Raw genomic sequence first — 24,899 nt, forward strand, 5'->3', positions numbered from 1 at the left:
TCCAATGAACACCTAGGATTGATCTCCTTCAGGATGGACTGGTTGGATCTCCTTACAGTCCAAGGGACTCTCAAGAGTCTTCTCCAACACCACAATTCAAAACCATCAATTTTTCAGTGCTCAGCGCTCTTCACAGTCCAACTCTCACATCCATACATGACCACTGGAAAAATCATAGCTTTGACTAGATAAACATTTGTTGGCAATGTAATGTCTCTGCTTTTTAATATGCTATCTAGGTTAGTCATAACTTTCCTTCCAAGGAGTAAGCATCTTTTAATTTCATGGCTGCAGTCACCATCTGCAGTGATTTTGGAGTTCAAAAAAATAAAGTCTGACACTGTTTCCACTGTTTCCCCATCTATTTCCTATGAGGTGATGGGACTGGATGCCATGATCTTAGTTTTCTCGATGTTGAGCTTTAAGCCAACTTTTTCACTCTCCTCTTTCACTTTCATCAAGAGGCTTTTTAGTTCCTCTTCATTTTCTGCCATAAGGGTGGTGTCATCTGCACATCGAGGTTATTGATATTTCTCCCGGCAATCTTGATTTCAGCTTGTGCTTCTTCCAGCCCAGCGTTTCTCATGATGTACTCTGCATATAAGTTAAACAAGCAGGTTGACAATATACAGCCTTGACGTACTCCTTTTCCTATTTGGAACCAGTCTGTTGTTCCATGTCCAGTTCTAACTGTTGCTTCCTGACCTGCATACAGGTTTCTCAAGAGGCAGGTCAGGTGGTCTGGTATTCCCATCTCCTTCCAAATTTTCCACCGTTTATTGTGATCCACACAGTCAAAGGCTTTGGCGTAGTCAATAAAGCAGAAATAGACACTGGTCTTCAAAGGCAAATGCTCTGTGGACCCGTCTTTCTGGGGCTAAACCTCCGGGTTGGAGAGCCCCACTTGGGGCTCAGAACTCTCATTCCTGAGGGAGTGCCTCTGCAATGTAATTATTCTCCAGTTTGTGGGTGACCCACCTGGGGGTGTGGGACTTGACTGTATTGAGTCTGCCCTTCCTGCCTATCTCACTGTAGTTCCTTCTTTACATCTTTCGTTGTAGAACATCTTTTCTGGTAGGTCCCAGTCTTTTTCACTGACAGTTGCTCTGTAGACGGTTGTAATTCTGTTGAGCTCCTGGGAGGAGCTCAGGGTCTTTTTCTTCTGCCTTCTTGGCCACTTTTTTGAGATTCCTTTTTAAAAGTTACAGCAAAACAGACTTTAAAAGAGCCTATATGATAAATCACTATTCTTCTGGTACGTGATGAAGCCAAGATTCATCAGAGTAGACTTCTTTTACAAATGAATTCATCTTCCTTCAATTATCTTAGATAAAAACGGGGGCGATTCCCAGAGGGAAATTATGTTTCAGTAAAAGCTGTAACACACCCTCTTGGTTAAACTGTGCCGGGTTCACTGACTGGGCCTTTTCTCCTCTTTGTTTATGGTTCCTGTCATTTTGTGCATTTTGTCATTAATTAATATTTCTAAGTTTTCTCCCACCTTCTCAACTTGACATCACTGTAAACTAAAACTGCCCTTTATCAGCCTGCAAGCTGAAGCTGGATGATTTGATATAAATTTCAAAGAAATCACCAAAACTGATCATGTATCGAATACAGCCCTCATGCCTGCTGTAGGCCACTCAGAAATTTCACCATGATATCACCTGATGCCATCACCAGAGATGGTCAACCTACAAAAAAAAAAAAAAAATTAGATTGCCCTTCCCTATTCTCACTCTACTATCTAAAGTTGCTTCAGGGGCTTCCCTGGTGATCCAGTGGCTAAGAATCCCTCTTGCAATGCAAAGGAGGCCAGTTCAACCTCTGACCCCACACCTCACAGAACAGCTAAGCACATGAACAATAGCTACTGAGCCTGTGCTTGAGAGCCTGGAAGCCGCCACTAGGGACGCCTATGAGCCTAGGGCCTTTGCTCCCCAACAAGAGAAACCGCCACAGTGAAAAGCCTGCAGGCCGCAACCAAGAGTAGCCCCTGCTCTTTGCAACTAGAGAGCCCGTGCTCATCAATGAAGACCCACCAGAGCCTAAATACTTAAATACATCTTTTTTTAAAAAGTAAAATAAAGATGCTTCAAGCCTAACATCTAAAAAGTTCCCAACTGACTGCCCTCTGGACTCAAACATTGAGTTTATTCTAATCATTAACCTTTGTCTGTCTCTGTTTCCATAGAAATGCCCATTATTAAATGACTGTTACCCACATCATGTAAAGGCCTAATTTAGATGTCCCCACCCCACAACTTCCACCCACACCATTGCCTCCTGAAATAGGACATAACTGTTTGACTGACTGACCAATCTCAGGACTAAGAGACTGCTTCATGTGATATGGAATAATCTACCCACCCAGCTTCTAGTCCAACAGTCCCATCTTGGTAAACAAATGGTAGTATACAATCACTAATGTAGTTTAACCTTTAATTATGGAAAATTTGGAACATGCATAAGTAGGTCCAATAATATTAGTAGCTCCCATGTGTAATATCCCAGTTTCAGCATCAGCTCATGGCCAATCTTGTTTCACGTCTCTCTCCCATTTTACATGTATAAGCAACTTTACAGTGTTTAAAATACTTTCATCAACATTATTTCCTTTGATTCTCATGAAAACCATGAAAGGTAGATTATGTAGTTTTACAGTAAAATCCTTTTTCTAACAAGTTACTATTTTAATGTAAATGCTAATATTTAAGATAGTGAGGGGGAAAGATATAAAGGATGATAATAAACCTTTATGCAAGCTTTATTGGTTTACTTTTTGTGTGCATCCTAATTCATTAATAAAGAGAAAAGGAGGAACACTGGCATGTTTTATCTTCCGTTATTATTCAAACTAAATGAAATTAGTTTTCTATAAAATTGTTAGGCTCAATCACCAATTTCTAATTTTCAAGAAAACTACTTTTACTGAATAAACTTGATCCCAACTCATTCTATAAGAATAGAGTTTTACTGTCAAGCTCCTCTAATGTCACATTTTGTATATAATGGCTGCAAATATCTAAAATTTTAAGGAAACATTAAAATTTAGAACAATTCTAGGACAAAACTGATGGTTGGAAAGGATCCAGATGCATGAAAATAAAACAAATGAGCCATTTAATTTGTGGTTTGGATGTCATTTTTCTGACAGTTATCAATGAAATTGCCATGTATCCCTGGAATTTAGGACTATCCAAATTATTTATTTTGACATTGTTCTTCCACATAATTGTATCTGATATCGTAACAGAAAATATTTATGTTCACATGAGGTGGATATTGATTATCAATACATTCCCATTACATTATTCCTCCCACATGAGTTAGTTGATTCTTTTTAGAATCTGCTTTGCATACCTATATTATCATACAGATATTGACAAATATTTAACTGTGTATAGATTTTTTTTCTTGATCTCCTTCCCACTTAAGAATATCAAGGATGTACCCAAATGCTCTTGTGGAAGTTGATTTTTCACAGTAGCAGTACCGCAGGCTCAAAAGTCAAATGGGATCAGCTCCATACAGAGCTCTAATCGGGTTGCAGTCTTTCTGCTGCCAAAGTAACAGTTGCATTTTACTCATCAAAGCAAAATGTAAACGTTTAGTGATTCTGCAATATGTTTTTTGTTAACTCCCCAGATGAGGGGTTTTTTTTACCCTTTGTTTGTTTATTTGAGAACAACAGCTGAATGCTGAAACACAGTAGCTGATGCCAACAATCCAAGGCTTCATTAGTACAGATGAAGCAATGCTCACTTTGTTACACAAATAATTAGAGAGATTAGATGAAAATAAACACTAAGAGGTTGTACAGAAGCTCTGGAGTTAGGTAATTATTTTCATTACTCTAGTGACTTTACCAACCTTCATTAGTAGCCACAGAGCACGTTTAAACTGTTTTATGTAAGAGCATCATAAACATTATGGGAACATACTACAGCTATCAGTGATTATGCTTCAGAAAAATATTTTGCTCACGTTTCCATTTAAAGAAGCTGTTTCCATTCTGGTGCCCTGATAAATTCTCTCAATATTTTTAAAACATAATACATTTTTGCACTTAGTAGTATTTTATCCTGGTTTTTGGCTTCAATGGACATTCTTAATTTTTATATCATTGTATCTTTGCCAACATTTGATCATGAAAGATGCAGGTCCACATTTTTGAGTCACTGAATGGCATATTCAGTGACTTGAAGTAAATGTCACTTGGACAGGGGCACCGTGTACTGGGAGTTGACTTCCTCTTTCTCCCCTTCTCTACCCCAGTTGGAGAAGGCTCTACCACACACACTAGTATCTCCTCAGGTGGGGCCCTATTTTGAGGCATTGTTATGATGATCACGCAGATCCCCTGGTGTAAGATGTTCACTGAGGAAGTGTTAACCTGTATTTAAATACCATTTACTGACTACTTATATGTTGTCAGCTGCTCTGCAAAATACTTTACCTAACATATCCTATTTAATCCTTACAAGATTTTGATGGAGTGTGTTCTATTACGTCCATTTTTTTCCAGATGAGGACACAGACTCTGAAAAGCTCATTGACTTTCTAAAGTTGCCCAACCAACCCAGCTGGGGATAAAACCCGGGTCTACTCCAAGAACCCTCCTGTTCCCAGCAGATGAGTGGGTGATGTACGCCTGGGGGCAAATGCTGATTAAGGAGAACAGAAAAGATGCACAGACCTCCTGGATGTGGGCGTGCTGGTTAAGGGTTGTGTTGTATGACATCTGTGAATCCTGGGCCCCAGTCAAAATCTCAAAATAAATTCCAGAAGTTGATGATTTTGCAAGTGTTTCCTCTCTGAGCAGTCCTGGTTCTGGAAAAGAAGCAGTCAGGAAATAGGTTTCAAGGTTCAGAGGGAATAACCAAGGTCCCTACTCACGAAGGTTAGTGAGGCTTTTAAGTTCAATTCTGTGACCACTTCAGTTTTACTCAGGTAACACAAGGGGCATTTTTCTTCAACTACATGTGGAAATTCCAACAGGATGAAAGAGACATCAGTCATCTTCGCAGGGTGGGCAGGTGTGTGTGCTACTTTGAGAAACGCCTCCACCGAATTCCCTCCCCAGCCTCCTCCCGTGCCTCCCCCAAAATGCTGACCCTGACGTCCCCAGGCGCACGCCCCGGGGCCTGACTTTTCTCGAGGTTGTGTTATTTTCAGAGGCCCGCTAAGCTATCGGCGACCATGGGAAGGAGTCTGATGGATTCATTGTTTCTTATGTTTGGGGGCACTGATCTAAAGTGCGGTTTAAAGTATGAGCTAGTAGCTGATACTGGAAGGTGGAAGAGGGGATCCCTAGTGAGGGCGGCGTGTGGGGTTATTATTATACATTTCACTCTCGGGGTTCAGACTGTGGGCTGTAAATTAGGGAAATTCAGGACCCACCAAGACCGGATGACAGGCGGGAGCAGCCAGGACGGGGCTGAGAAACCAGGAGCCTCAGAGCCGCTGGACACGCGAGCATCCGTCCCAGAGCATTCATTCCCCGTGCGCACGCTCAGAGCGCGATAGCCGGGGTTTATTTATGAAGACGACTGAGGAAGACAGACAGCGAGGGAAGATGGGCTTAGAAATTATTTATCACAGGCTGGGGAAAGTCTTTGCCGCCGCTCCGCGAGCACCTCCCCTGCACGTGCCCAGGGAGCGCGATCCCGCTTTCATCTGTCCCATCGCAGGCAGCCAGAGGCTCAACCAGCCGGCCCGCTCGATAGCAAACATCCAAACCAAGCGCCTGCGTCTTGCTCGCGTCTTCCAGACACTGTCACGGTTCCACATGTCGCCGTGCCAGCGCTCCGTTTGGTTCCGAATGCACCATGTTTGCCGCCGGGAGGGCCGCCCGCCCAGTGGCCTGCGTCGGGAGTGGCTTTTGCAGGCCGCAGCCACCGGCTAGACTCCGGGCACCCACGTCTCGTTTCCGCTGGGCCATCGCCACTGACCTCGGCGAGATCATGGCCCACTCTGAGTCCCAGCTTCCTCATCCAGAAAATGAAGGTGATTCTACTTCCCAGACCTCATCGAAAGGATCGCTGAGAGGGTCAAACGAAATCATTCCGGGGGCAGCCGACTGTGAGGAACTGTGACCCAGAGTACAGAAGGAAAATAAGTTAAACCTGCTAACTCAGCTGGAGTTTTAGGAATTTTCCCGCAATGATCTCACTGCAGCCAGGCAGCAAAGGTTCGGATGGATCTTTTCTTCCGGTCCATCTCACCAGTCAACCCCCCACAAGGGCACCTCTCCCGTTTCTTGGGGGGTGTCCATGATCTCTGCCTTTCGGGGAAAGCGCTTCTTGTCTGCGCGGTGCGGTCCACCCCCAGCACACAAACCCTGCGCCGGGAGCCAGAGAAGGTACCCTACGCCCTCTCCCGCCGCCCCTCTCCTCTCACTCCCCACCCGAGGTCTCCCGCGTTTTCGGCACGTGCCTGTGTTTTCCTGGCTGGTCTCCAAAGACCTTGCAGCATTTCCGAAAGCTAAGAGCGCGGAGGTCGGGGGAGCGAGCGAGCGAGCATCCAGCCCCTCCCCGAGGCCGCGGCGCCCGACAGGGACCCTCCTCCCGCTCCCCCTCGGCGGTGCGGCAGCCGCCTCCGGAGTCGGCTCGCCCGGCCGCCTTCCCGCCTCCCCGCGCAGCCCCACGCCGCCAGTAGCAGCGCTGCTGTCTCTCCACAGGAGGACTGGGGGGGACGCTGGAGTCTGCAGCGCCCCCGCCCCTCGCTTCTTCTTTCTTTCCAGGCTTTGGGATCTTGCTGTCGGAGCCGGGAGAGGTTGTACCGAGAGCAGCGCAGAGCGAAGAGACCCGGGCACAGGCTTCCGCGGCGGCGCGCGAACCGAGCTGGGCGCACGACATCCCAAGCTTCGCCTCCGGTTCTCGCCGCCCCGGCTGGGATGTAACGAAGGAGAGCACTCGTCGCCTGTCCCCCACGCCTGTCTCCCCACCCCGAGAGCGCACCAGGGACCCACGGCTGGAGTCCCTTTGCTTGCGGCGCCGCGGGACCGCTCTCAGCTCCCACGCTTCGGAAAGAGCGCGGTTGGATCACCACCTTCCCGGCGCCCAGCACAACTCCGGGGCCGGCGGCGCGCGCGGCTGGACCGAGTCCCGCTTCCCGCCGACTACCCGCCTGCCTGCACGCCCTGTAAACCGGAGCTCCCCGCCACCTGCGCGGACCCCGCACGCCCGGCTCCGCGCCCCCGCAGCGCCCCGCCGCCCCATGGAGTGCGCGCGGGCCGCGGCTTCCTGAGCGCGGACGCCAGCGCCGTCCAAACTGCACGCTGGGGTCCCCCCACTCAGCCCCGCTTGGGGCGTCGGAGAGGTCGGGGGAGAGCGCACCATGAAGTCTGTGCTGTTCAGCCGCTTCTTCATCCTCCTGCCCTGGATCCTGATCGTCATCATCATGCTCGACGTGGACACGCGCAGGCCCGCGCCCCCGCTCACCCCGCGCCCCTATTTCGCGCCCTACTCCGGGGGCCGCGGGGGCTCCCGGCTCCCGTTCCGCCGGGGCGGCCCGGGGCGCGGCAGGGAGCCACGCAACGAATCGTGGCCGCGGCCGCCGCCGCCGCCGCCCGAGCCGCCGCTGCCCACCATCTATGCCATCACTCCCACCTACAGCCGCCCGGTGCAGAAGGCCGAGCTGACCCGCCTGGCCAACACGTTCCGCCAGGTGGCGCAGCTGCACTGGATCCTGGTGGAGGACGCGGCGGCGCGCAGCGAGCTGGTGAGCCGCTTCCTGGCGCGCGCGGGGCTGCCCAGCACTCACCTGCATGTCCCCACGCCCCGGCGCTACAAGCGACCCGGGCTGCCGCGCGCTACGGAGCAGCGCAACGCCGGCCTGGCCTGGCTGCGCCAGAGGCACGGGCACCAGCGCGCGCAGCCCGGCGTGCTCTTCTTCGCCGACGACGACAACACCTACAGTCTGGAGCTCTTCCAGGAGGTAGCGGCAGGCCCGGGCGGGCGGGAGGACACCCCTCGGGCTGGTCCTGCCACGGCTGCCCTTCCCCGCGCGCCCACTCGGGACTCCGGGCGCAGCGCCGCGGCTCGCGCTGACCCCCTGGGGCTGGAGGCGGGTGGGAGGACCTCCGGGACTCCTGGAGAGAGTCTGGCGGGGGCTTTGCTTCCCCCGACTCCCAACACACACAACACACACACACACTCACTCACTCATTCACTCACTGGCCCCGCGATTGGGCTGAAGCGATGGTGCGGCTGTGAGGCTCCTGGAGGATCTCTAGGACCTGGGCTCTGGAGGGCCTGAGGATGGAGCCCCGTGAGGCTGCAAGGAGGGATTCTGCGCCCTGGGGGCGGGCTAGGTGGTCTCTAAACGGCCTTTTAAGTGCACATAGGTGTGAGTGTGAGTCTAGAGCCGTATCAGGAGGACGCTGAAGGTGGTGACTAAGAATCAGCCAGACACCCATTTCCCTGTTTGCTCGGCTGGAAATGGTTACTAGTGTAAACACTGACTTTTAGGGAGTTCTTCCCCACCATCTCTCCCTGTAGCCCACAAAGGCCCTCCATGACTCTAAAGATGACCCCCTTTCCGAGGAAACCCTCTGGCAACTGAGTTCGGACTGCCCTGTCCTGCCGTCTGGTTCCGTTTTTTCACAGCCCGAGGTTATCAGCGGGACTGCCGGTTCCTTCTCCTGACCCTTCTCGAGGCCCCTCTTTGGCCACTTTTGCACCGGCCGTTGCTGCTTGGTCCTCGCCGTGAGGTCCCCAGCGCAGCCTGGCCCGCGGATCCTGGGACGGCACAGTGTCCCTTGGAGCCCACAGCCGCACAAAGCCAGCAGGCACCGGGTTGGAACAGGTATTCGTCCCTGAGGCTGGGGCTTTGCAGCCTGAATGCGTGCGCATGCGTGCGCGGTCTGCTCAGGAGGCTGGGTTGCCCCCTTTTGACAGTTTTTTTGTTCCTCCTGCACTCATATAGCCGGCAAAGGTCTTGGACTTTTTGACATGCCTTGGGACTTCCCCAAAATATCTTGGAATTTTTGACATGCCTTCCTCTTCCCCAAATCTTCAGCATCCTGACTCAGACTCCATCATCCCTCTCCTTCCCCTAAGTAAACTGGGTGATCTGTATGTCTAGACATCCCCTGGTGGCACTAGTGATAAAGAACCCGCCTGCCAATGCTGGAGGCATAAGAGGCAGATTTGATCTCTGGGTCAGGAAGATCCCCTGGAGGAGGGCATGGCAAGCCACTCCAGTCTTTTTGCTTGGAGCATCCCATGGGCAGAGGAACCTGGCGGGTTACAGGCCACAGGATCGCACGGAGTCGGACAAGACTGAAGCAACTTAGCACGCTCTTCACAGAAATCACAAAGGTCCCATGCTTTCATCCTAATATCTCAATTTGGCTTTCATAACCTCAGGATAGAGGTATTCTGTGTCTCTCCAGCCTCATTTTTCTGCCTGTGTGGCTTTAAAAATCCATTTCTTAGGGGCAATTGTTGCCTTCATTTCTGTTCATCCTCTCTTGAATAAAAGGATCAGTAATTGCTCTCCTCTCCTCTCCTCCATGCTTTCACGATGGAGGGCTTTCTTCCTGTATTTCTTCTGAAGAAATCAATTCGCTTGTCATTATAGGGTATGGTCTTCATTATAACCAAGATTCGAAATATCAGCTCTTTTTTAAGTTGAGTTTTATCGTGATTCTGTCTGCATATTCTTGCCCCCAAAAGACATGGTTTGCATTCTGAAGCACATTTCAGAACACCATCATTTTAACCCCCAAAGTCTTTTTTTCCTTTTATACAACTTGGAGGTTGCTCTGCTTGTGAAAATGTGTAGTCTTGGGTAAGCAAAACAGTGCACATTTTTATTAATTAACCTTCTAGGGGAATGGGCTGTGGAGGGCGGTGAGTTTCCGTTTCTTCCCCGCTTCCAGCCTGCTGGTGTGAGGTGTTGGATGGAATGGAGGCATTGGCACAGAGGGGCAGAGAAGTGGCCCAGAACACAGTCTTTCTTTGATGCTTCCCAAACTGAAAGAAGTCTTGTTTGTGGTGGATATGAAGCAGCAAGAGGTTTTTTCATTGCTCCATGGGGGAAAAGAAAGAGAGAAGATAAAAGAAAGAGGAGAGGATGGGGACAAAAAAAAGTCAGCCGAAAGGAAACTATATAGGGGGAAAAGATGCTAAACTTTTAAGACACTAATGTTTTGTATGGTTAGAAGTAATGAAATATTCAAAATAAACTTATGAACATGTGTGTCTCTTATTTATGGAGAGGTGCCAAGTATACAAAATACACAACAGAAGGGATTTTTTTAAAAGCATAATATGTATGATACACTTTGAATTTAAGTTCTGTAGCTTCTCGGGGTTCCTCCCAAGCAGGAATTTTAGTACTAATCCCTTTCTGGCCCACCACCCCTCCCCCAACATAGCGTTTTTGAACAAAAAAGGCATCTCTCTGTTCACCAGGCATGTATGTTGAGACATTAAGTTCTCTTTATTACAGCACATTTTTTTCTTTGCATGGCAAGCAAGATTGAACTCTCTAAGAAGTCAGATTAGGAGAAATTATGCATCCTTAGTCTTGTATATTAATGGGATGCCCTACCTCCACCAGTTCTAGATTAATGATTCCACGTGGATTGCAGTCTAGACATTGCTCTCTTGGCGAAAAGGTAGGACCAGTTGAAACATCTAAAAACTATAGCTCCTTGGGGGAAGGGAAGATGCGGATCAGGGATGCTGGAGGGCCCAGCGTATATCTCAGCCCTTTCTATGGCACACACACAAATTAGTTTTTAAGTAATTCACAGTACCTCAGGAAAGAATGTCCCGAGGCAAGCTTCATCTTTTATTCATGGTGCTTCTCATTTCCATGGTTGATGTTAACGTAGATAAGATAAAAGGAGGAAAATGAACCAGGTACAAATTAGCTCTCTAAGCATTGGCTGCCAATGAAGGAAAGGAAAAGATGAAAGGTTTCCAAATTAAATTTAAGGCACAACAGGCACTCTGGTGCAATTAATCCTCCATGGTAGCTTAGCTGGAACTGAGCTTTCTTCTCCCATCCAGCTAGCCAGCCAGCCAATTGTCAGGCTCCCCTTTCAACTGAGCTGTGCGGCCAGGAAAGAAATATTTGCATCAAACAACCCTACATTTAACAGCCAAATCCATCTGCAAAGGAAAGCTGTGTGAATTGTGGCTGCAAAAGCTGAGCTGTCTGTCCATCAGAGATGGAGGTGCTTGGAGTTCTCCGGTTCCCAGGGGCCTCTTCTCCTGGCCCTGATAGAAGTTTGCACTGCGGCTCTCAGGTAATCCTGGCTGCCTGCAGCCTGCACACCCCATCCATCTAACTCTCCGGAAAAGCTTATTTGCAAAGGATTTACCCGGCTTTCACAGAAGCAACAGCCACAGACAAGTGGGACTGTAGCTGGTCACATTTTTTCAATAACACTATTGATCAGATTTCTGTCCTCTGCTAGGAAACCTGCCAGGATTTCTTGAGTTTAAAGAGGCCACTTTTCCATGGTGTATATGTACCACAGCTTCCCTATCCATTCGTCTGCTGATAGGCATCTAGGTTGCTTCCATGTCCTGGCTAAGGAGAGGGAGGTGGGAGGGGGGATCGGGATGGGGAATACATGTAAATCCATAGCTGATTCATGTCAGTGTATGACAAAACCCAGTACAACATTGTAAAGTAATTAGCCTCCAACTAATAAAAATAAATGAAAAAAAAAAATAGTACCAAAGGGGAAAAAAAATAAATTAAGTATTTGCAATTAAATTAAAAAATAAAGAGGCCACTTTTCAGGTGAAGTTGCTTTCACCTTGGGGAAACCAGTTGAACCGAAAGGTTAAAAAAATATCACTTTCCAAGCAAGGGAAGAACTTTTAAAAATTTAACTTTCAGTCTAACGAGGTGAGGCTGGAAGACAAACTGACTTTGAAACCGGTTACAGGCTCAGGAAAGGTCTCAGTTAATGAGATTGCATTTGGAAGACATTTCTGGCAAGTAGTGAACTAGACAGGCCCTTTGGATGTCATGTTGGGTGCAGTTAAGCTGTTTGTGTGCTGGGCAGGGGATGGGGGGGGAGGGGCGAGTTCCTGCTCTTTTCTGATAATTTAGTTACATGTTCCACCCTTTACGTGCAGCTCATTGGAGCCATAATCCAAAGGATATTGAGATTCACAGTGTTTGGCACTTTCCCCCCTAAATAATAGAGTCTGAATGTATTTCCTGGAAGGAGACAGGAGAGCTCCCTTTCCATTTCCCCTTGACACAGTTACTTAGTGTAGAGTGATTACCTTCTCGAAGTGAAGAAACCTCAAAGATGCTTTTAGAGAGCACCATCCAGAGATGATTTTACCCGGAACGCGCCCCTCACGCGTTATTTCTTCCCTCCTAAGAGCATGTTAACAGTCACGCTGTGAGTCTGATCACATGTGAGAATTTTGCGAAATGGATGTCTAGAAGGATGGACAGCTTTCCTAGTCTATCAGTGTTAAATCTGTACATTTTCTTTACTTTCCCTGGATGTATGGTACTTGAGCTGAGGCTCATTTTTGACAAGGTTTTCCTTGGACGCCAGCAGTTTTCATCTGGATCTTGATATTGGATCAGAAATAACCCCTCGGGTTTCAAAGGCCTTCTCCCTTCTGCCTCTCCCTGTTGTCTTTCTTCCGTCATTCTTCTTCCTCCAACCTGCTTTCCACTGATTATTCTTTCTCATGAATAGACATGAAGACAAGTCTGGATTATTGTGAGTGGCGATGAATGTGTGTCTTTTAAGCATTTAGACTGTTGTCTGCAGCTTCTTGGATCCTGGTGGGTGACTCCATTTTCTTCTGTCTACCCCACTTACCTCTAAATTGCAGGCTAGTAAATTTTCTTTTGTGTGAACAGTAATGGAATAGTAATTGCTTTGAAGGCATGCTGCAAAAGCAGAATAGGAGAACCAGAGTCAACAGCCTTATTTATTAACTATTCCAGGTGCTACTCTAATAGTGGGTTTTTTCAGGACAGAATTTAGTAATTTTCAGATATGTTTACTCAGACCTTCTGGACTCTGATGAACTATCTGCTTGGTCTGCATAAATTAAGATAACATTATTTATATTTGATTTGTAGTGCTGTCAAAGCATGCAGTTTAGGTTTTATATCATTCTCAAGTTTCCCCCCTGAAACACAAAATTGTCATACCAATCCATGGGTAGGTAGGTAGGCTGGCAAGTAGGTAAGTTTACAATCGATTTCCAGTTCATAAAAATACACTAAAATACTCCATTGTTCCTACCAGGTAATTTTTGTGTACAACTTGGAAATAAACATGTAAAGTACTCCTTATCATGGTTACAAGCAAAATGAGCACTTACTATGGCCCAGGGTCCACATTTAGGGTGTTACGTGATTCACTCATTTGATCATCATGACAGCTGCTGGGTAGGTTCTAGTATGGCCCCCAGTTGCCCCCATTATAATGCTGATATTTAGGTGTGAACACAGTTCTTTGATGATTACAGGGATCTTTAAAAATGCAACCTGAATCTAACTTGGTCATAACCCTAATCAGTGTAATCAGTGTCTCCATTTTATAGGTGACCTGCCATAGCAGGAAGTCCCTGGAAGGGTCAAGCAGCTGTCTGAGACAGGATCTCCTGAGTGGTACCCCGGGTCTGGAGCCCAGGGTACCCAGAGGGTCCGGTGTGGCCCATCTCACTAACCTGCACCGTCAGATGGGCGCGTGTCATCCACTGCTATGAGGAAAGCCTCTGACCGGCAGAAGTCCGCTCATACTAGTCTAGCTGCTGCGATACTTGAACTTGGGAAGATCTGCCTTCCTTTTATTAAATTTATTCTTTATTGAGGCATAGTTGATTTGCAATGTCGTGTTCCTTTCTGGCATACAGCAGAGTGCTTCAGTTATACATATAGGTCTATCTTCTTGGCTGTATCAACTCCTGATTTTCTCTCTTGCCTTTTTCTTCCTGGCGTAACTTGGTTTTATGAAAACTTCATCTCCTCACTATCTCACTAAGGGACCATTTGACTTTTAGACTCTATTTTCAAGTCAGCTGAAAACTGCTAAATAAGCATAATAACCTGAAGTCTTTTATGGTTTTGAACTGTATATTCCTGGGAACAAGTAAGAATTAACTTCTGGGAAACTTCCCTGGTGGTCCAGTGGGTAAGACTCTGTGCTTCTAATGCAGGGGGCATGGGTTTGATTCCTGGTCAGGGAACTAAGATCCCACAAGCTCTGGGGCACAACCAAAAATAAAATAATAATAAAAATTTTAAAAATAATTAATTTCTGCAAGAAAATACAGCATTAACTTTTTTCCTCAATCAATGTACATACATCAGCAATGGTAATCTGCTGAGTAGGTCAGAGTGGACAGAGTGAAGAGAAGAATACATTTCAGGATGTAATGGAAATGGGGGTGACACTGGATTGTTTCCGGTGGGCTGGGTGGCTTACCATCGGGGTGGAGGAGAGGGGCTGGGCACTTCAGCGAATCTGAGCTGCCGCTGACATGGGTGGCAGGCGGAGGGGTGCTGGGGCAGCTGTCCCCAGAACACAAGCTTGTCGGATCCGTTGGTCTGGTATTGCTGGCCACACCACCCAGCTTGCCTGCCTCCTCCCTTGTGGGTGGGAGGTTTCTTGATTGTTCTGTTTGGTTCTTTTGGTACTAGAAATTTCTCTGTATTAAATGCAAAATTAGTAAATCATGAGTTTCTGCATGCTAGGAAAATCTTAAGGATGGCTGAGCTAAGGGAAGGTGAACATGCGCCTTACCCCAATTCGGGTTATATGGTCTTTTCCCAAAATAACTGAAAACTCAGTCATTTTTTCCACCTCTCTCTATCTCCTCTATCTGTGGACAGAGAACTTTAAACAGTATCTGGTGGCTCAGTGGTAAAGAATCTGCCTGCTAATGCATGAGATGTGGGTTCAATCCCTGAGTTGGAAAGATCCCCTGGAGAAGGAAATGGCAACCCATTCCAGTATTCTTGCCTGGAGAATCCCATGGAAAGAGGAGCCTGGTGGGCTACAGTCCATGGGGTTGCAAAAGAATGGGACCCAACTTGGTTCTGAACAACAAACAGCAACAAGTTACATGCAGCATCTAAGACTGTCCTTACTGCAGTCTGCATTGTCAATTGCATCTTCATCTGTCTAGTGAAAGCTGCGCGTGCTGAAGGCTGAACATTCTCCACTGAAATCTCCCTGATCTAAGTTATCCTCAGTAGTGTATCACTCCACCAGATTCCTAGTGCCCACTTCAGCTTAAACACGACCATGTTTAGAAGATGTTTGAAAGGAACAAATCAGTATCCTTCTCCCCTACTTAACAAGTGTTAGTTGCACACCTCGTATGTGCCAGACTCTGTGTTAATTACACCAGGATGGAGTCCTCCTGTGACCACAGAGTATCCCTGCCCTCTTCATTTAAGCCTCTGGACCTAATCTGTATGCTAAGATCAGAGCCTGCTGAGAAAAATGCAGGTGCCTGGGCGTGTAGAGCAGAAGCCCCTGATGGAGTCATGAGTTGTAGTTGTGGTTGTGGAAGAAGTGACATTTGAGCTGGCATCTAAAGGATGGAGGGGGTCTGGCGGAGGGGGAGGGAGTGGGGAGAGTGGGTAGAGGGAGCCGCATTTGAACCAGTCTGTGAATTTGGAAAGTGTTACACAGCAGTGTGAGGGGCATGCCTTTACTTTTTCACGTATGCTTTTTAGATCCCCCTGCAGGCAAATCTTTAATCTCTAATTTTTTAAGAAGAACTTGGATAAGGTAGACACTAGATCAATAGAAAAACTGTAGATATATAATGCATATCCGATTGTACCAAGGACTCATTAATGTAGACGGTCATGATTCGTCTTAGCAGCTAACATCAGTATTGAAGTTCACTGCTCTGCTACTAGAATTTAAACTCTGTCAAGGTAGGCATTTTCTTCTGTTCACTGCTGTGTCTCTAGTGTCCAGCATATTGTAAGTGTTCATTCAATACCTACTGAATGAAGGAGTGGATTGCAGGAAATGTTGGCGCTAAGGGAATCCTTCCCAAAGGAAGCTGTTTCTAGAAACAGAGATTGTTGGATCACTGCCTTGAAGTTTGTTCATGTGACTAGGGTTATACTGAGCCCTTTAAGTAGTAGCTGGAAGAAAAATTGGCTCCTGCTCTGACTCTGAGAGCTTTCAGTGCTAAGAAGGAGAGATGGGGAGGGAGACCCATAAGACTTAGTCTGTAGCCAGGCATCCCTGTGGATGCTTGAGACAAGGAGAGGGTGTGGGGTGACTGCGAGCCCACAGGATGTTTGAGAGGCGGGAGGCTGGTGGGGGGCTCAGGTGGGAGCTTGGGGCTTAAACAGCCCCAGGTTCCTGTCCAGGCTCATCGCCTGCTGGTCATGGGACATGCGAGAGGGTTGCCTGCCTCCTCCGATGGCTCCGAGAAGTACTGAACGGAGGAGGGCTATAAATGTTCTTTCCTGCTTCTCTACAGGAGACTGCCCAGGCGATGGGCCCCCAGAGAGCCACGCTGTCTCCCCTGGGGAGATGCCTCTGAGTCCTCTGCTCCTGAAACCTAGACTGTTTCAGTCTGGAGAGGAGGATGGGGCAGAGGTAGAGGACTTTCCCAAATTAGTCTGTGCCAGGAGGAACTGCTGGATGGGGGATTTGAATTACACCACTGGGTTAGGACAATGATGAGAAAGACACGAGTTTAACAGGGCTTGTCTATAAGGAGTCCTGGAGGAAGCAACATGTGAGAGAGTAAAAAGCATCTTAAGGAGGTTTTAGGCTGGAAGGAGGTAGCACCGTGTTCTTTGTGGGTGTGGAGCTGGTTTGGGACGGGGTGGAAGCTTGCAGTTTGGGTGCCTGGGTCTCAGAGGAGGACATATATGCACTTCCCTGCAGCTCTTGGTTGTGATTGTCAGTAAAGCCCTTGCCCCTGGCGTGGACCTGAGATGCATCACATAATGGATTCTTTCTGGCATCAGTGAATGAAGCAGGGAGATAGTCTGTTACGTAGGAGAAGGCAGCTTAATAGGAATGAAGTGAATCTGTTTTTTTTTTTAAGTTTTTACTGGGATATAGCTGCCTTACCGTGTTGTGTTAGTTTCTGCTTACAACAAAGGAAGTCAGTTATACATTTGCAAATATCGCCCCTTTTACTGATTTCCTTCCCATTTAGCTCCCCACAGAGCGTTGAGCAGGTCCTCGTGAGTTATGTTTTATAAACAGTATGAACATATGCCAATCCCAATCTCCCAACTCATCCCACTCCCCCCTTTATTGTCCGTGTGTTTGTTCTCTATGTCTGTGTCTCAATCTCTGCTTTGCACATGGGTTCTTTGAACCACCTTCCTAGATTCCACATATATGAATTAACAGATGATACCTGCTCTTCTCTTTCCGGTTTACTTCACTCTGTGTGACAGTCTCTAGGTCTGTCCACGTCTCTGCAGATGGCACCATTTTGATCCTTTCTGTGGCTGAGTAATATTCCATTGCATATCTGGGCCATAACTTCTCTACCCATTCCTCTGTTAATGGACATCCAGTTGTTTCCATGTCTTAGCTGTTGTAAACAGTGCTATTGTGAACACTGGGGTGCGTGTATCATTTAGAGTTAAGGTTTTCTGTTTTTTTAAAGCACATGATTAGAAGCAATCGCTTGATTTTTAAGGTCACTTGCTGGATGGGAAGTTTAGGCGTATGGGTCTCTCCTGCACCAGTTGGCTGAGGCGGCAGGGAGGCTCCAGTCTGACAGACTCTCCCTTGCCCGGCCCCTCCAGTCTAGACTGGATCACAGGCGTGTCTGCTGCCTGGCACCAACTGGGAGGTCCACCCTGAACCGCCTTCTTGTTTTTAAAATACTGCTTACATTTTCGTAAATAAAAACATCTTAAAGCTCATTCCCTGCCATCTTGAGGAAGATGTAGCAGTTGGGAGAGAAAGCAGGCGTGTGTGTCCGTGTGTCCTTCCAGCCGCAGGTCCCTGGGCTGTGTGGATGCACAGAGTTCTTTCCTCTCCCTGTTCTTTCTCTACAGACCCTGTACCATCCCGGCCAGTCTCTGGTCAGACGTGTGGCCACCCCCAGGGGTCCTTGGCATTTTCTGTTCATCTAACTCCTAAAAGAATTTGATAAAATTGCATGCCTTCTAGGATATTTTCAAACTGATGACTACATTTTAAAAATCATGTAAAATAGTTGCAAAGCATATGATTTCCATATTGAGTCAATTTCCATATTGAATTACTATGTTGTACACCTGAAAATAGTATAATATTGCAAATCAACTATACTTCAATTAAAAAACACGTTTATGATTGAATTAACTGTATACGTCCCTGATGGTTCAGGCAGGAAAGAATCTGCCTGTGATGTGGGAGACCCGGGTTCGATCCCTGGGTTGGGAAGATACCCTGGAGAAGGGACTGGCTACCCACTCCAGTAGTCTTGACTGGAGAATTCCATGGACAGAGGAGCCTGGTGGGCTACAGTCCATGGGGTCACAAAGAGTCGGACACAACTGGCGACTAACACTTTCACTTTCAACAGTATATTTAGTAGCAGTAATCAAGTTACCAAAACAATATAAATGTTACAAAGTTGGATAATTAACTATTAAGTATAAAAGCTACATATCTTGGAACTTGATTTCTTAATGACATAGGTGAAGCATTCTGTTGCTAATGATGCATACTCTGCGTCATTGAGAGTATTACTTATTGCTGGAAAGAGATGGGATTTAGCATAAGTTTGGTTCCCTTTACATCACCCTTGTTTCCATAAAATAACCACGATGGAAAGCATTTTCTTCCAGCAGTGTTCTTCAATTTTTTGAACCCTCAAGCTCTAAGCCAAAGACACTATGTTGATCTCTTAGCAGAGATGATTTTAATAATCTATTGATAACATTAGTTCTTTAATTTTGTTGAAAAAGCTAATTAGAAATGTTCTGTCTTCTAAAAGGATGAGGTTACCCATTCATTAGAGAGAGGAACTTCCTTAATAAAGACAGCAGTATTTCTGATTATCTGTGATTGCTCTTGGAGGTTTGATCACAGTGAGACAATATATTTAATATGATCCGGGATGGATATGGGACTTCCCAGGTAGCACTGGTGGGAAAGAACCTGCCTGCCAATGCAGGAGATGGAAGAGAAACAAGTTTGATCCCTGGGTCGGGAAGATCCCCTGGAGGAGGGCTTAGCAGCCCACTCCAATGTTCTCGCCTGGAGAATTCCGTGGACAGAGGAGCGTGGCAGCTACAGTCTACAGGGTCTCAAAGAGTTGGACACAACTGAAGCAACTGAAACTGGCGCAGGGCAGTTGGGACAAAGGAAGGTGAAAGCAGGACTGACCACTCGGTCCAAGAGGTCAGCTCCGGTGGGGCATACGGCGAGTTGCCCAGCGGCTGGGATGTGTCCCCTTAAAGCTGTCTGCGCTCACATGGTCCATGAGAGTCTTCATAGACATCCAGGGCCCAGGCAGCCCCAGTCTGAAAACGGTTGCTTTGGTGAGAGGAGCATGAAGTTAGGAACCGGAAACTGTGGGCTCCAGGGCCAGCGGAGCCCAAGCCCTCCGTCCTTCACCTCGCAGGGGTGTTCATCCTTTGCTGTGGGCCAGGCGCCCCCTCCCGGTGTTGAGATGGTTCCTTCTTATCATGTGTCTGAAGTTAGGCCACAATGCCCTTTTTACGAACGAGGATCAGCTGTATGGCTGGCCAGGGGGTGACGTGTCCGGGATTCAGTGAGGGAGATGCCCGTGGGTCAGAAGGGCAGCTTCCCTGCCCGGCTGGACCCCTGCTCTCCAAGGGGTCTGGCCCCAGGAGCGGGGAGAGCCGGCAGAAGACAAGACTGGGCCCCTCGCTGCCCCCGCTACGTGGCCCCAGCGGTCAGCCTCCAGGGTCCACGTGTGGACACGCGATCATCTAGATAAACTCGGCATTGCAAGACTAAAATGCCAGAGTCGTTTTTAAAGGTCGGGCGACAGTTTGGGGATATTTTTGTAACTTTGCAAAGTTCTTCCTTTGCATCTGTTCTCACTGGTGAAAGTGCTCCAGGCGTCCTTGGTACGCCTCTCTGCGGGGAGCTAAAGCCTTGCCTTGCTGAGATGCTCAGGCACACCCCCCACCCTGACCCCGTGCTCAGAGCTGGGGCTGGGCCTCATCCCCTGACCCTTGGCTTCATGCCCGTGACCCCTGCTGTACATATTGAAAAGACGGGGTTTGAGATTTTTTCAACCTGTTTCCGCCTTGCCTTTTCCCCTCTATTGAGGGGTTTTTAAAAAAGGATTTTAAAACAAAAACCTAATGAGAACCTACTGTATAGCACAGGGAACTCTATCCAGTGCTCAGTGATGCCTACATGGGAAGAGAATCTAAAAGAGTGGATGTGTGTGTAACAGATTCCCTTTGTTGGACAGCAGTAACTAGCACAACATGTAAATCAACTATACTCCAACGAAAATTAATTTTTTAAAAACCCACAAAATTAAGATGAAGTCAGATTGACAATCTTTGTGGTTTCTGCAGGTGATGATTTGGCGTTTTACGGCAGTCCAGAGTTTCCTCTGGAAACCAGTTGTCTTGTGGGTTAAAATACAGGCATTCACTTGGTTGCTCTTGTAATGCCAGTGAGATTTAAAAATAAATGCCTCTTCTCTGCTTCTTGTTAGATCTTTCTTCCCTCTTTGTGAAGGGCTGTAGGGGAGAAACAAAAATTGAGTATTCTTATTGTATTCTGGTAAAATATATATTCCATGAAATTTACCACTTTAACCATTTTTAAGTGTGCAGTTTAGGGGCATTTAAGTGTATCCACTCTGCTGTGCAACCATCTCCCTCTCCATCTCCAGAAGTTTGTCTTCATCCAAGCTGAAACTCTGTCCCCTTTAAACAGTGGCTTCCCATGTTCCCTCCTCCAGTCTCTCGTAACCTATAGCCTACTTTCTGTCTCTATGAGTTACACTATTTCAGATGCCTAGTATAAGGTAGAATCATACACTCTTTGTTCTTTTCTATCTCACTTCCTTCACTTAATATCTCCAAAGTTGATCTACATTGAATCAAAATTCCATTCTTCTTTACCATTGAAAACTCTTCCATTATATGTATAGACAGCATTTTCTTTATCCACTCCACCACCAGTGGATCCTGGGCTGTTTCCACCTTTTGGCTGTTGTGAGTGCTTCTTTGAACGTTAGGATGCAATTGTATGCTTGAGTGTCTGCTTTCAGTTCTTTGATGCGTACATATACACAAGTGGAATTGCTGGATCACGTGGTATTTCTGTGTTTAAAAGACTGTTTTTCCAGCTATTGTTGTTTATTTTTTATAATAACCATCTAAGGGTTGTGAGGCGGTATCTCTTTGTGTTTTTTGTTTGCATCTCCCTAGTAATTAGTGATGCTGACCATCTTTTCTCATGTTTATACTGTTTGTAGACCTTTTCTGAAGAACTGTCTGTTCGTATACTCTGGTCATTTTTCAGTTAGCTTGTTTGGTTTTGTTTTGTTTGTTTTTGTTGAGTTTTAGAAGTTCTTTATACATTCTGGATAGTAGTCTATATCAGATATGTGATTTGCAAATATGTTCTCCCTTTTTGAAGGGTGCTTTTTTTCAAATTTCATTGATAGTGTCCTGTGATTCCCTAAAGTTTTAAATTTTGATGGAGTTCACTTTATCTATTTTTTCTTTTGTTGCCTGTGCTTTTGGTGTCATGTCCAAGAAATTGTTGCCAAATTCAGTGTCATGAAGCTTTTCTCCTATGTTTTCTCCTAACAGTCACATAATTTTAGCTGTTTGTTTAGGTAATTAATGTTGATTTTATTGTTGTTGTTCAGTTGCCCAGTCGTGTCCCAACTCTTTGAGACTCCATGGACTGCAGCATGCCTGGCCAATCTGTCCCTTATCATCTCCTAAAGTTTGCCCAAGTTCATGTCCATTGCATTGTTGATGCCATCCAGCCATCTCATCCTCTGATGTCCTCTTCTCCTTCTGCCCTCAATCTTTCCCAGCATCAAGGACTTTTCAGTGAGTCAGCTGTTTGCATCAGATGACCAAAATACTGGATTTTCAACTTCAGCATCAGTCCTTCCAATGAATATTCAGCATTGATTTCCCTCAAGATCGACTCATTTGATCTCCTTGCAGTCCAAGGGACTCTCGGGAGTCTTCTCCAGCACCACAGTTCAAAGGCGTCAATTCTTCGGCACTCAGCTTTTTTTATAGTCCAACTCTCACATCCATACGTGACCACTGGGAAGATTGTAGCCTTGACTAGACGGACCTTTGTCGACAGAGTAATGTCTCTGTTTTTCAATACGTTGTCTAGGTTTGTCATAGCTTTCCTGCCAAGAAACAAATGTCCTTAATTTTTGTACACAGTATTACGTATTATCTTTTGCAGCACCATTACTGAAAGGACTGGCTTTCCTCGTTGATGGTCTTGACACCCTTGTTTAAGGTCATTTGACCATATATACATGGCCATTTATTTCTAGGTTCTTTGTTCTACTCAACTAGTTGCTATGTTTGTCTTTTGCCAGGTCTATTCTGTTTTGGTTATTGCTGATTTCTAGCAAGTTTTAAAACTCGAAACTGTGGGTCCTTCAACTTTCTTTTTCAAGGTTTTTTGGACTGTTTGGGTTCCCTTAAGATTGCATATGAATTTTAGGATGAATCTTTCTATTTCTGCAAAAACCATTGGAATTTTGATAGGGATGGTGTTGAATTTGCATATTGCTTTGGGTAGTATTGGTATCTTGACAATATTGTCTTTGAATCCATGAACACAGAATATCATTCCATCTTTGTATGCCTTCTCTAATTTCTTCCAGCAGTGTTTTATGGTTTTCAGTGTATAAATATTTTGCTTCCTTGGTTAGGTTTAGTCTTAATAATTTTGTTCTTTTTGATGTTACCTGTTAGGGGTTTTAAAAAACATAAGTTAGTTTGGGTTTCTGTGTCATCTCTGAAAAATATTATTGTATGCTACTAGTAGAACTAAAAAATCCAGGACTGAGAAAAGCTTTAGGTACACAAGCTGCAGAATTAGACCTCAAAAGTATGGTACATTGTAGAAAAAATGATGGAAAAAATCTGTTCCATACGCCATTTATGCATGTTTAAAAACAGCACACTAAGTATTACACATTTCATGAGGGTACACACAAATAAAATAATTCAAGATCTTCTGAATTGTGTTCCTTGCAAGAGTGGTTTCTGGTGAGGCCTGTCTGGTACGTGGGTGCTCGGTCTCTAAGTGGGGTCTGACTCTCTGTGACCCCATAGACTGTAGCCTGCCAGGCTCCTCTGTCCATGGGATTTTCCAGGCAAGAATACTGGACTGGTTGCTTCTCCAGGTCTGTCTAGATATGATTTTAAATGCCTTGATTCTTGTTCATGTTCATATCCAAGGCTGACCTCAAACATCATCAGAAATGAAACTTGTCCTGAAACACAGAAGGAAGAGCATCCCTTATTCCAGGCCTGGATTTGTGAAATTTATTTGGCACAGATTTTCCTAGAAACTAAATGTCTTTTGTTTCTTCAACATGTAAGCAAAGGATTTCTTTGCTGACAGGTCCCAGTGTCTAGGCTAAGGTCGGAGGCTCTGTCCCTGAGCAGCATGGTGATGGCTGATACACATACTGTTCTTACCACATAGGTGCCAGAGCCGTAGCCCTATGAGGCACCTCTAAAATGTCACTATGCCCATTTCCATAGGTACAAATAAATAGAGTATTTATGAGAATTTCAAATTTTAAAAAAGCTTCACAGTTAGAAGCAGTGGATTAGAGATGCATATAGTAATGAAAATACATCTTTTTCTGTGTTACAACACAGAAAAATAGAAAAATATATTCCATAATGCCATTTATATACATTTAAAATACTGCACACAAAACACTATATATTTCATAAAGACACATACAAATGAAACAATCCATAGCATGTATACTAGAATAGATGCCTGAAGATAAGGATAAAATTTGAAATTTCTCATAAATACTCTATTTATTTGGGAAATTAGAATTTGCCTTGAGGTACTTTGCTGTATTGATCATGGTAGCACTCTAGTGCTTTATTAATTGGAGAAAAAAATTAAAATTTCAAACCTGCTGCTAAGAGATCATTTTGTCAAAGACTTTGGCAAAATGGTGGTAAAGTTCCCACTTTCTGGTGAACTAAGTCTGAGTAAATGTGAATGTTGCACAGTGATGACCAGTACCTCCAGCTCCTGGGAGTAACTCCCCAGGGAGGATGTCCCCGGCACTGTGGCCCTCCCCCACTCAGGGTCACGCGTGGTGGCTCGCCCAGTTGTTTGTAAGGACCAGAGAGGGAACTGACTTACACAGACAGCGTGTAAGTCCATATCAGGAAGTCCAGATGGAGGGCAGGGTTCAGGCTGACTTAGAGAGTCAGTGGCATCATCACGGGCCCAGGGTCCCATCTCCCTGCATGCTCAGAATGTCAGCTTTTGTGCCGGCTCTTTTCCTACCAGTCATGGAATGGCTGCTGCAGTTCCAGCCATCACATCCAGACATGGCTATGTGCTGAATTCCTTAGGAGTGGGAAAGCCTTTCTCACAAGCAGCCCAGTGCCCAGCACCCTTCCTCTGATGACTGGAACTGCCAACATTCAGAGTAATCACTGATAAGTTAGGATTCGCTCTTGCTCTTGGAAGAGGGTCGCCCTCTCCTCAGTCATGTTTGGGGAAGGGATGGAGAAGACCAGTCACTGCTAAGCTAAGCTGAAGCTCCGCCAGTAAGGAAGAGGAGAGAGTAGGCATTGAGCAGGCAGCCAGCAGTGTCTGCCGCAGTCTCTGCTGTCTTTCACATCATTTCTGACCCTTGGTAAAGGTTGTGATTTTCTTCATTTGGTTCCTGCTCTTTGCTCAGTGAGTTTATGCCTAGCATTAGTTACTT

The 24,899-nt window shown here is 46.1% G+C and overlaps 1 protein-coding gene across 3 annotated transcripts in view; it reads left to right on the top strand.

The window, feature by feature from the left end:
- Positions 1-5,636: 5,636 nt before the first annotated feature.
- B3GAT2 (beta-1,3-glucuronyltransferase 2) overlaps positions 5,637-24,899 on the top strand; it is a 92,854-nt gene continuing 73,591 nt past the window's right edge. Inside the window, exon 1 of one of the 3 annotated variants that reach the window (XM_070450212.1) lies at positions 5,637-7,941. In XM_070450212.1, coding sequence (XP_070306313.1) covers positions 6,276-7,941 — 1,666 coding nt within the window. In that variant the 5' untranslated portion in view covers positions 5,637-6,275. The remainder of the gene's footprint in view (positions 7,942-24,899) is intronic. The other 2 variants (XM_070450213.1, XM_020897083.2) reach the window with 2 other exon arrangements.

Source organism: Odocoileus virginianus, chromosome 19 (genome assembly GCF_023699985.2).
Source record: "Odocoileus virginianus isolate 20LAN1187 ecotype Illinois chromosome 19, Ovbor_1.2, whole genome shotgun sequence".
In the NCBI taxonomy this organism is placed as follows: Eukaryota; Metazoa; Chordata; class Mammalia; order Artiodactyla; family Cervidae; genus Odocoileus; species Odocoileus virginianus.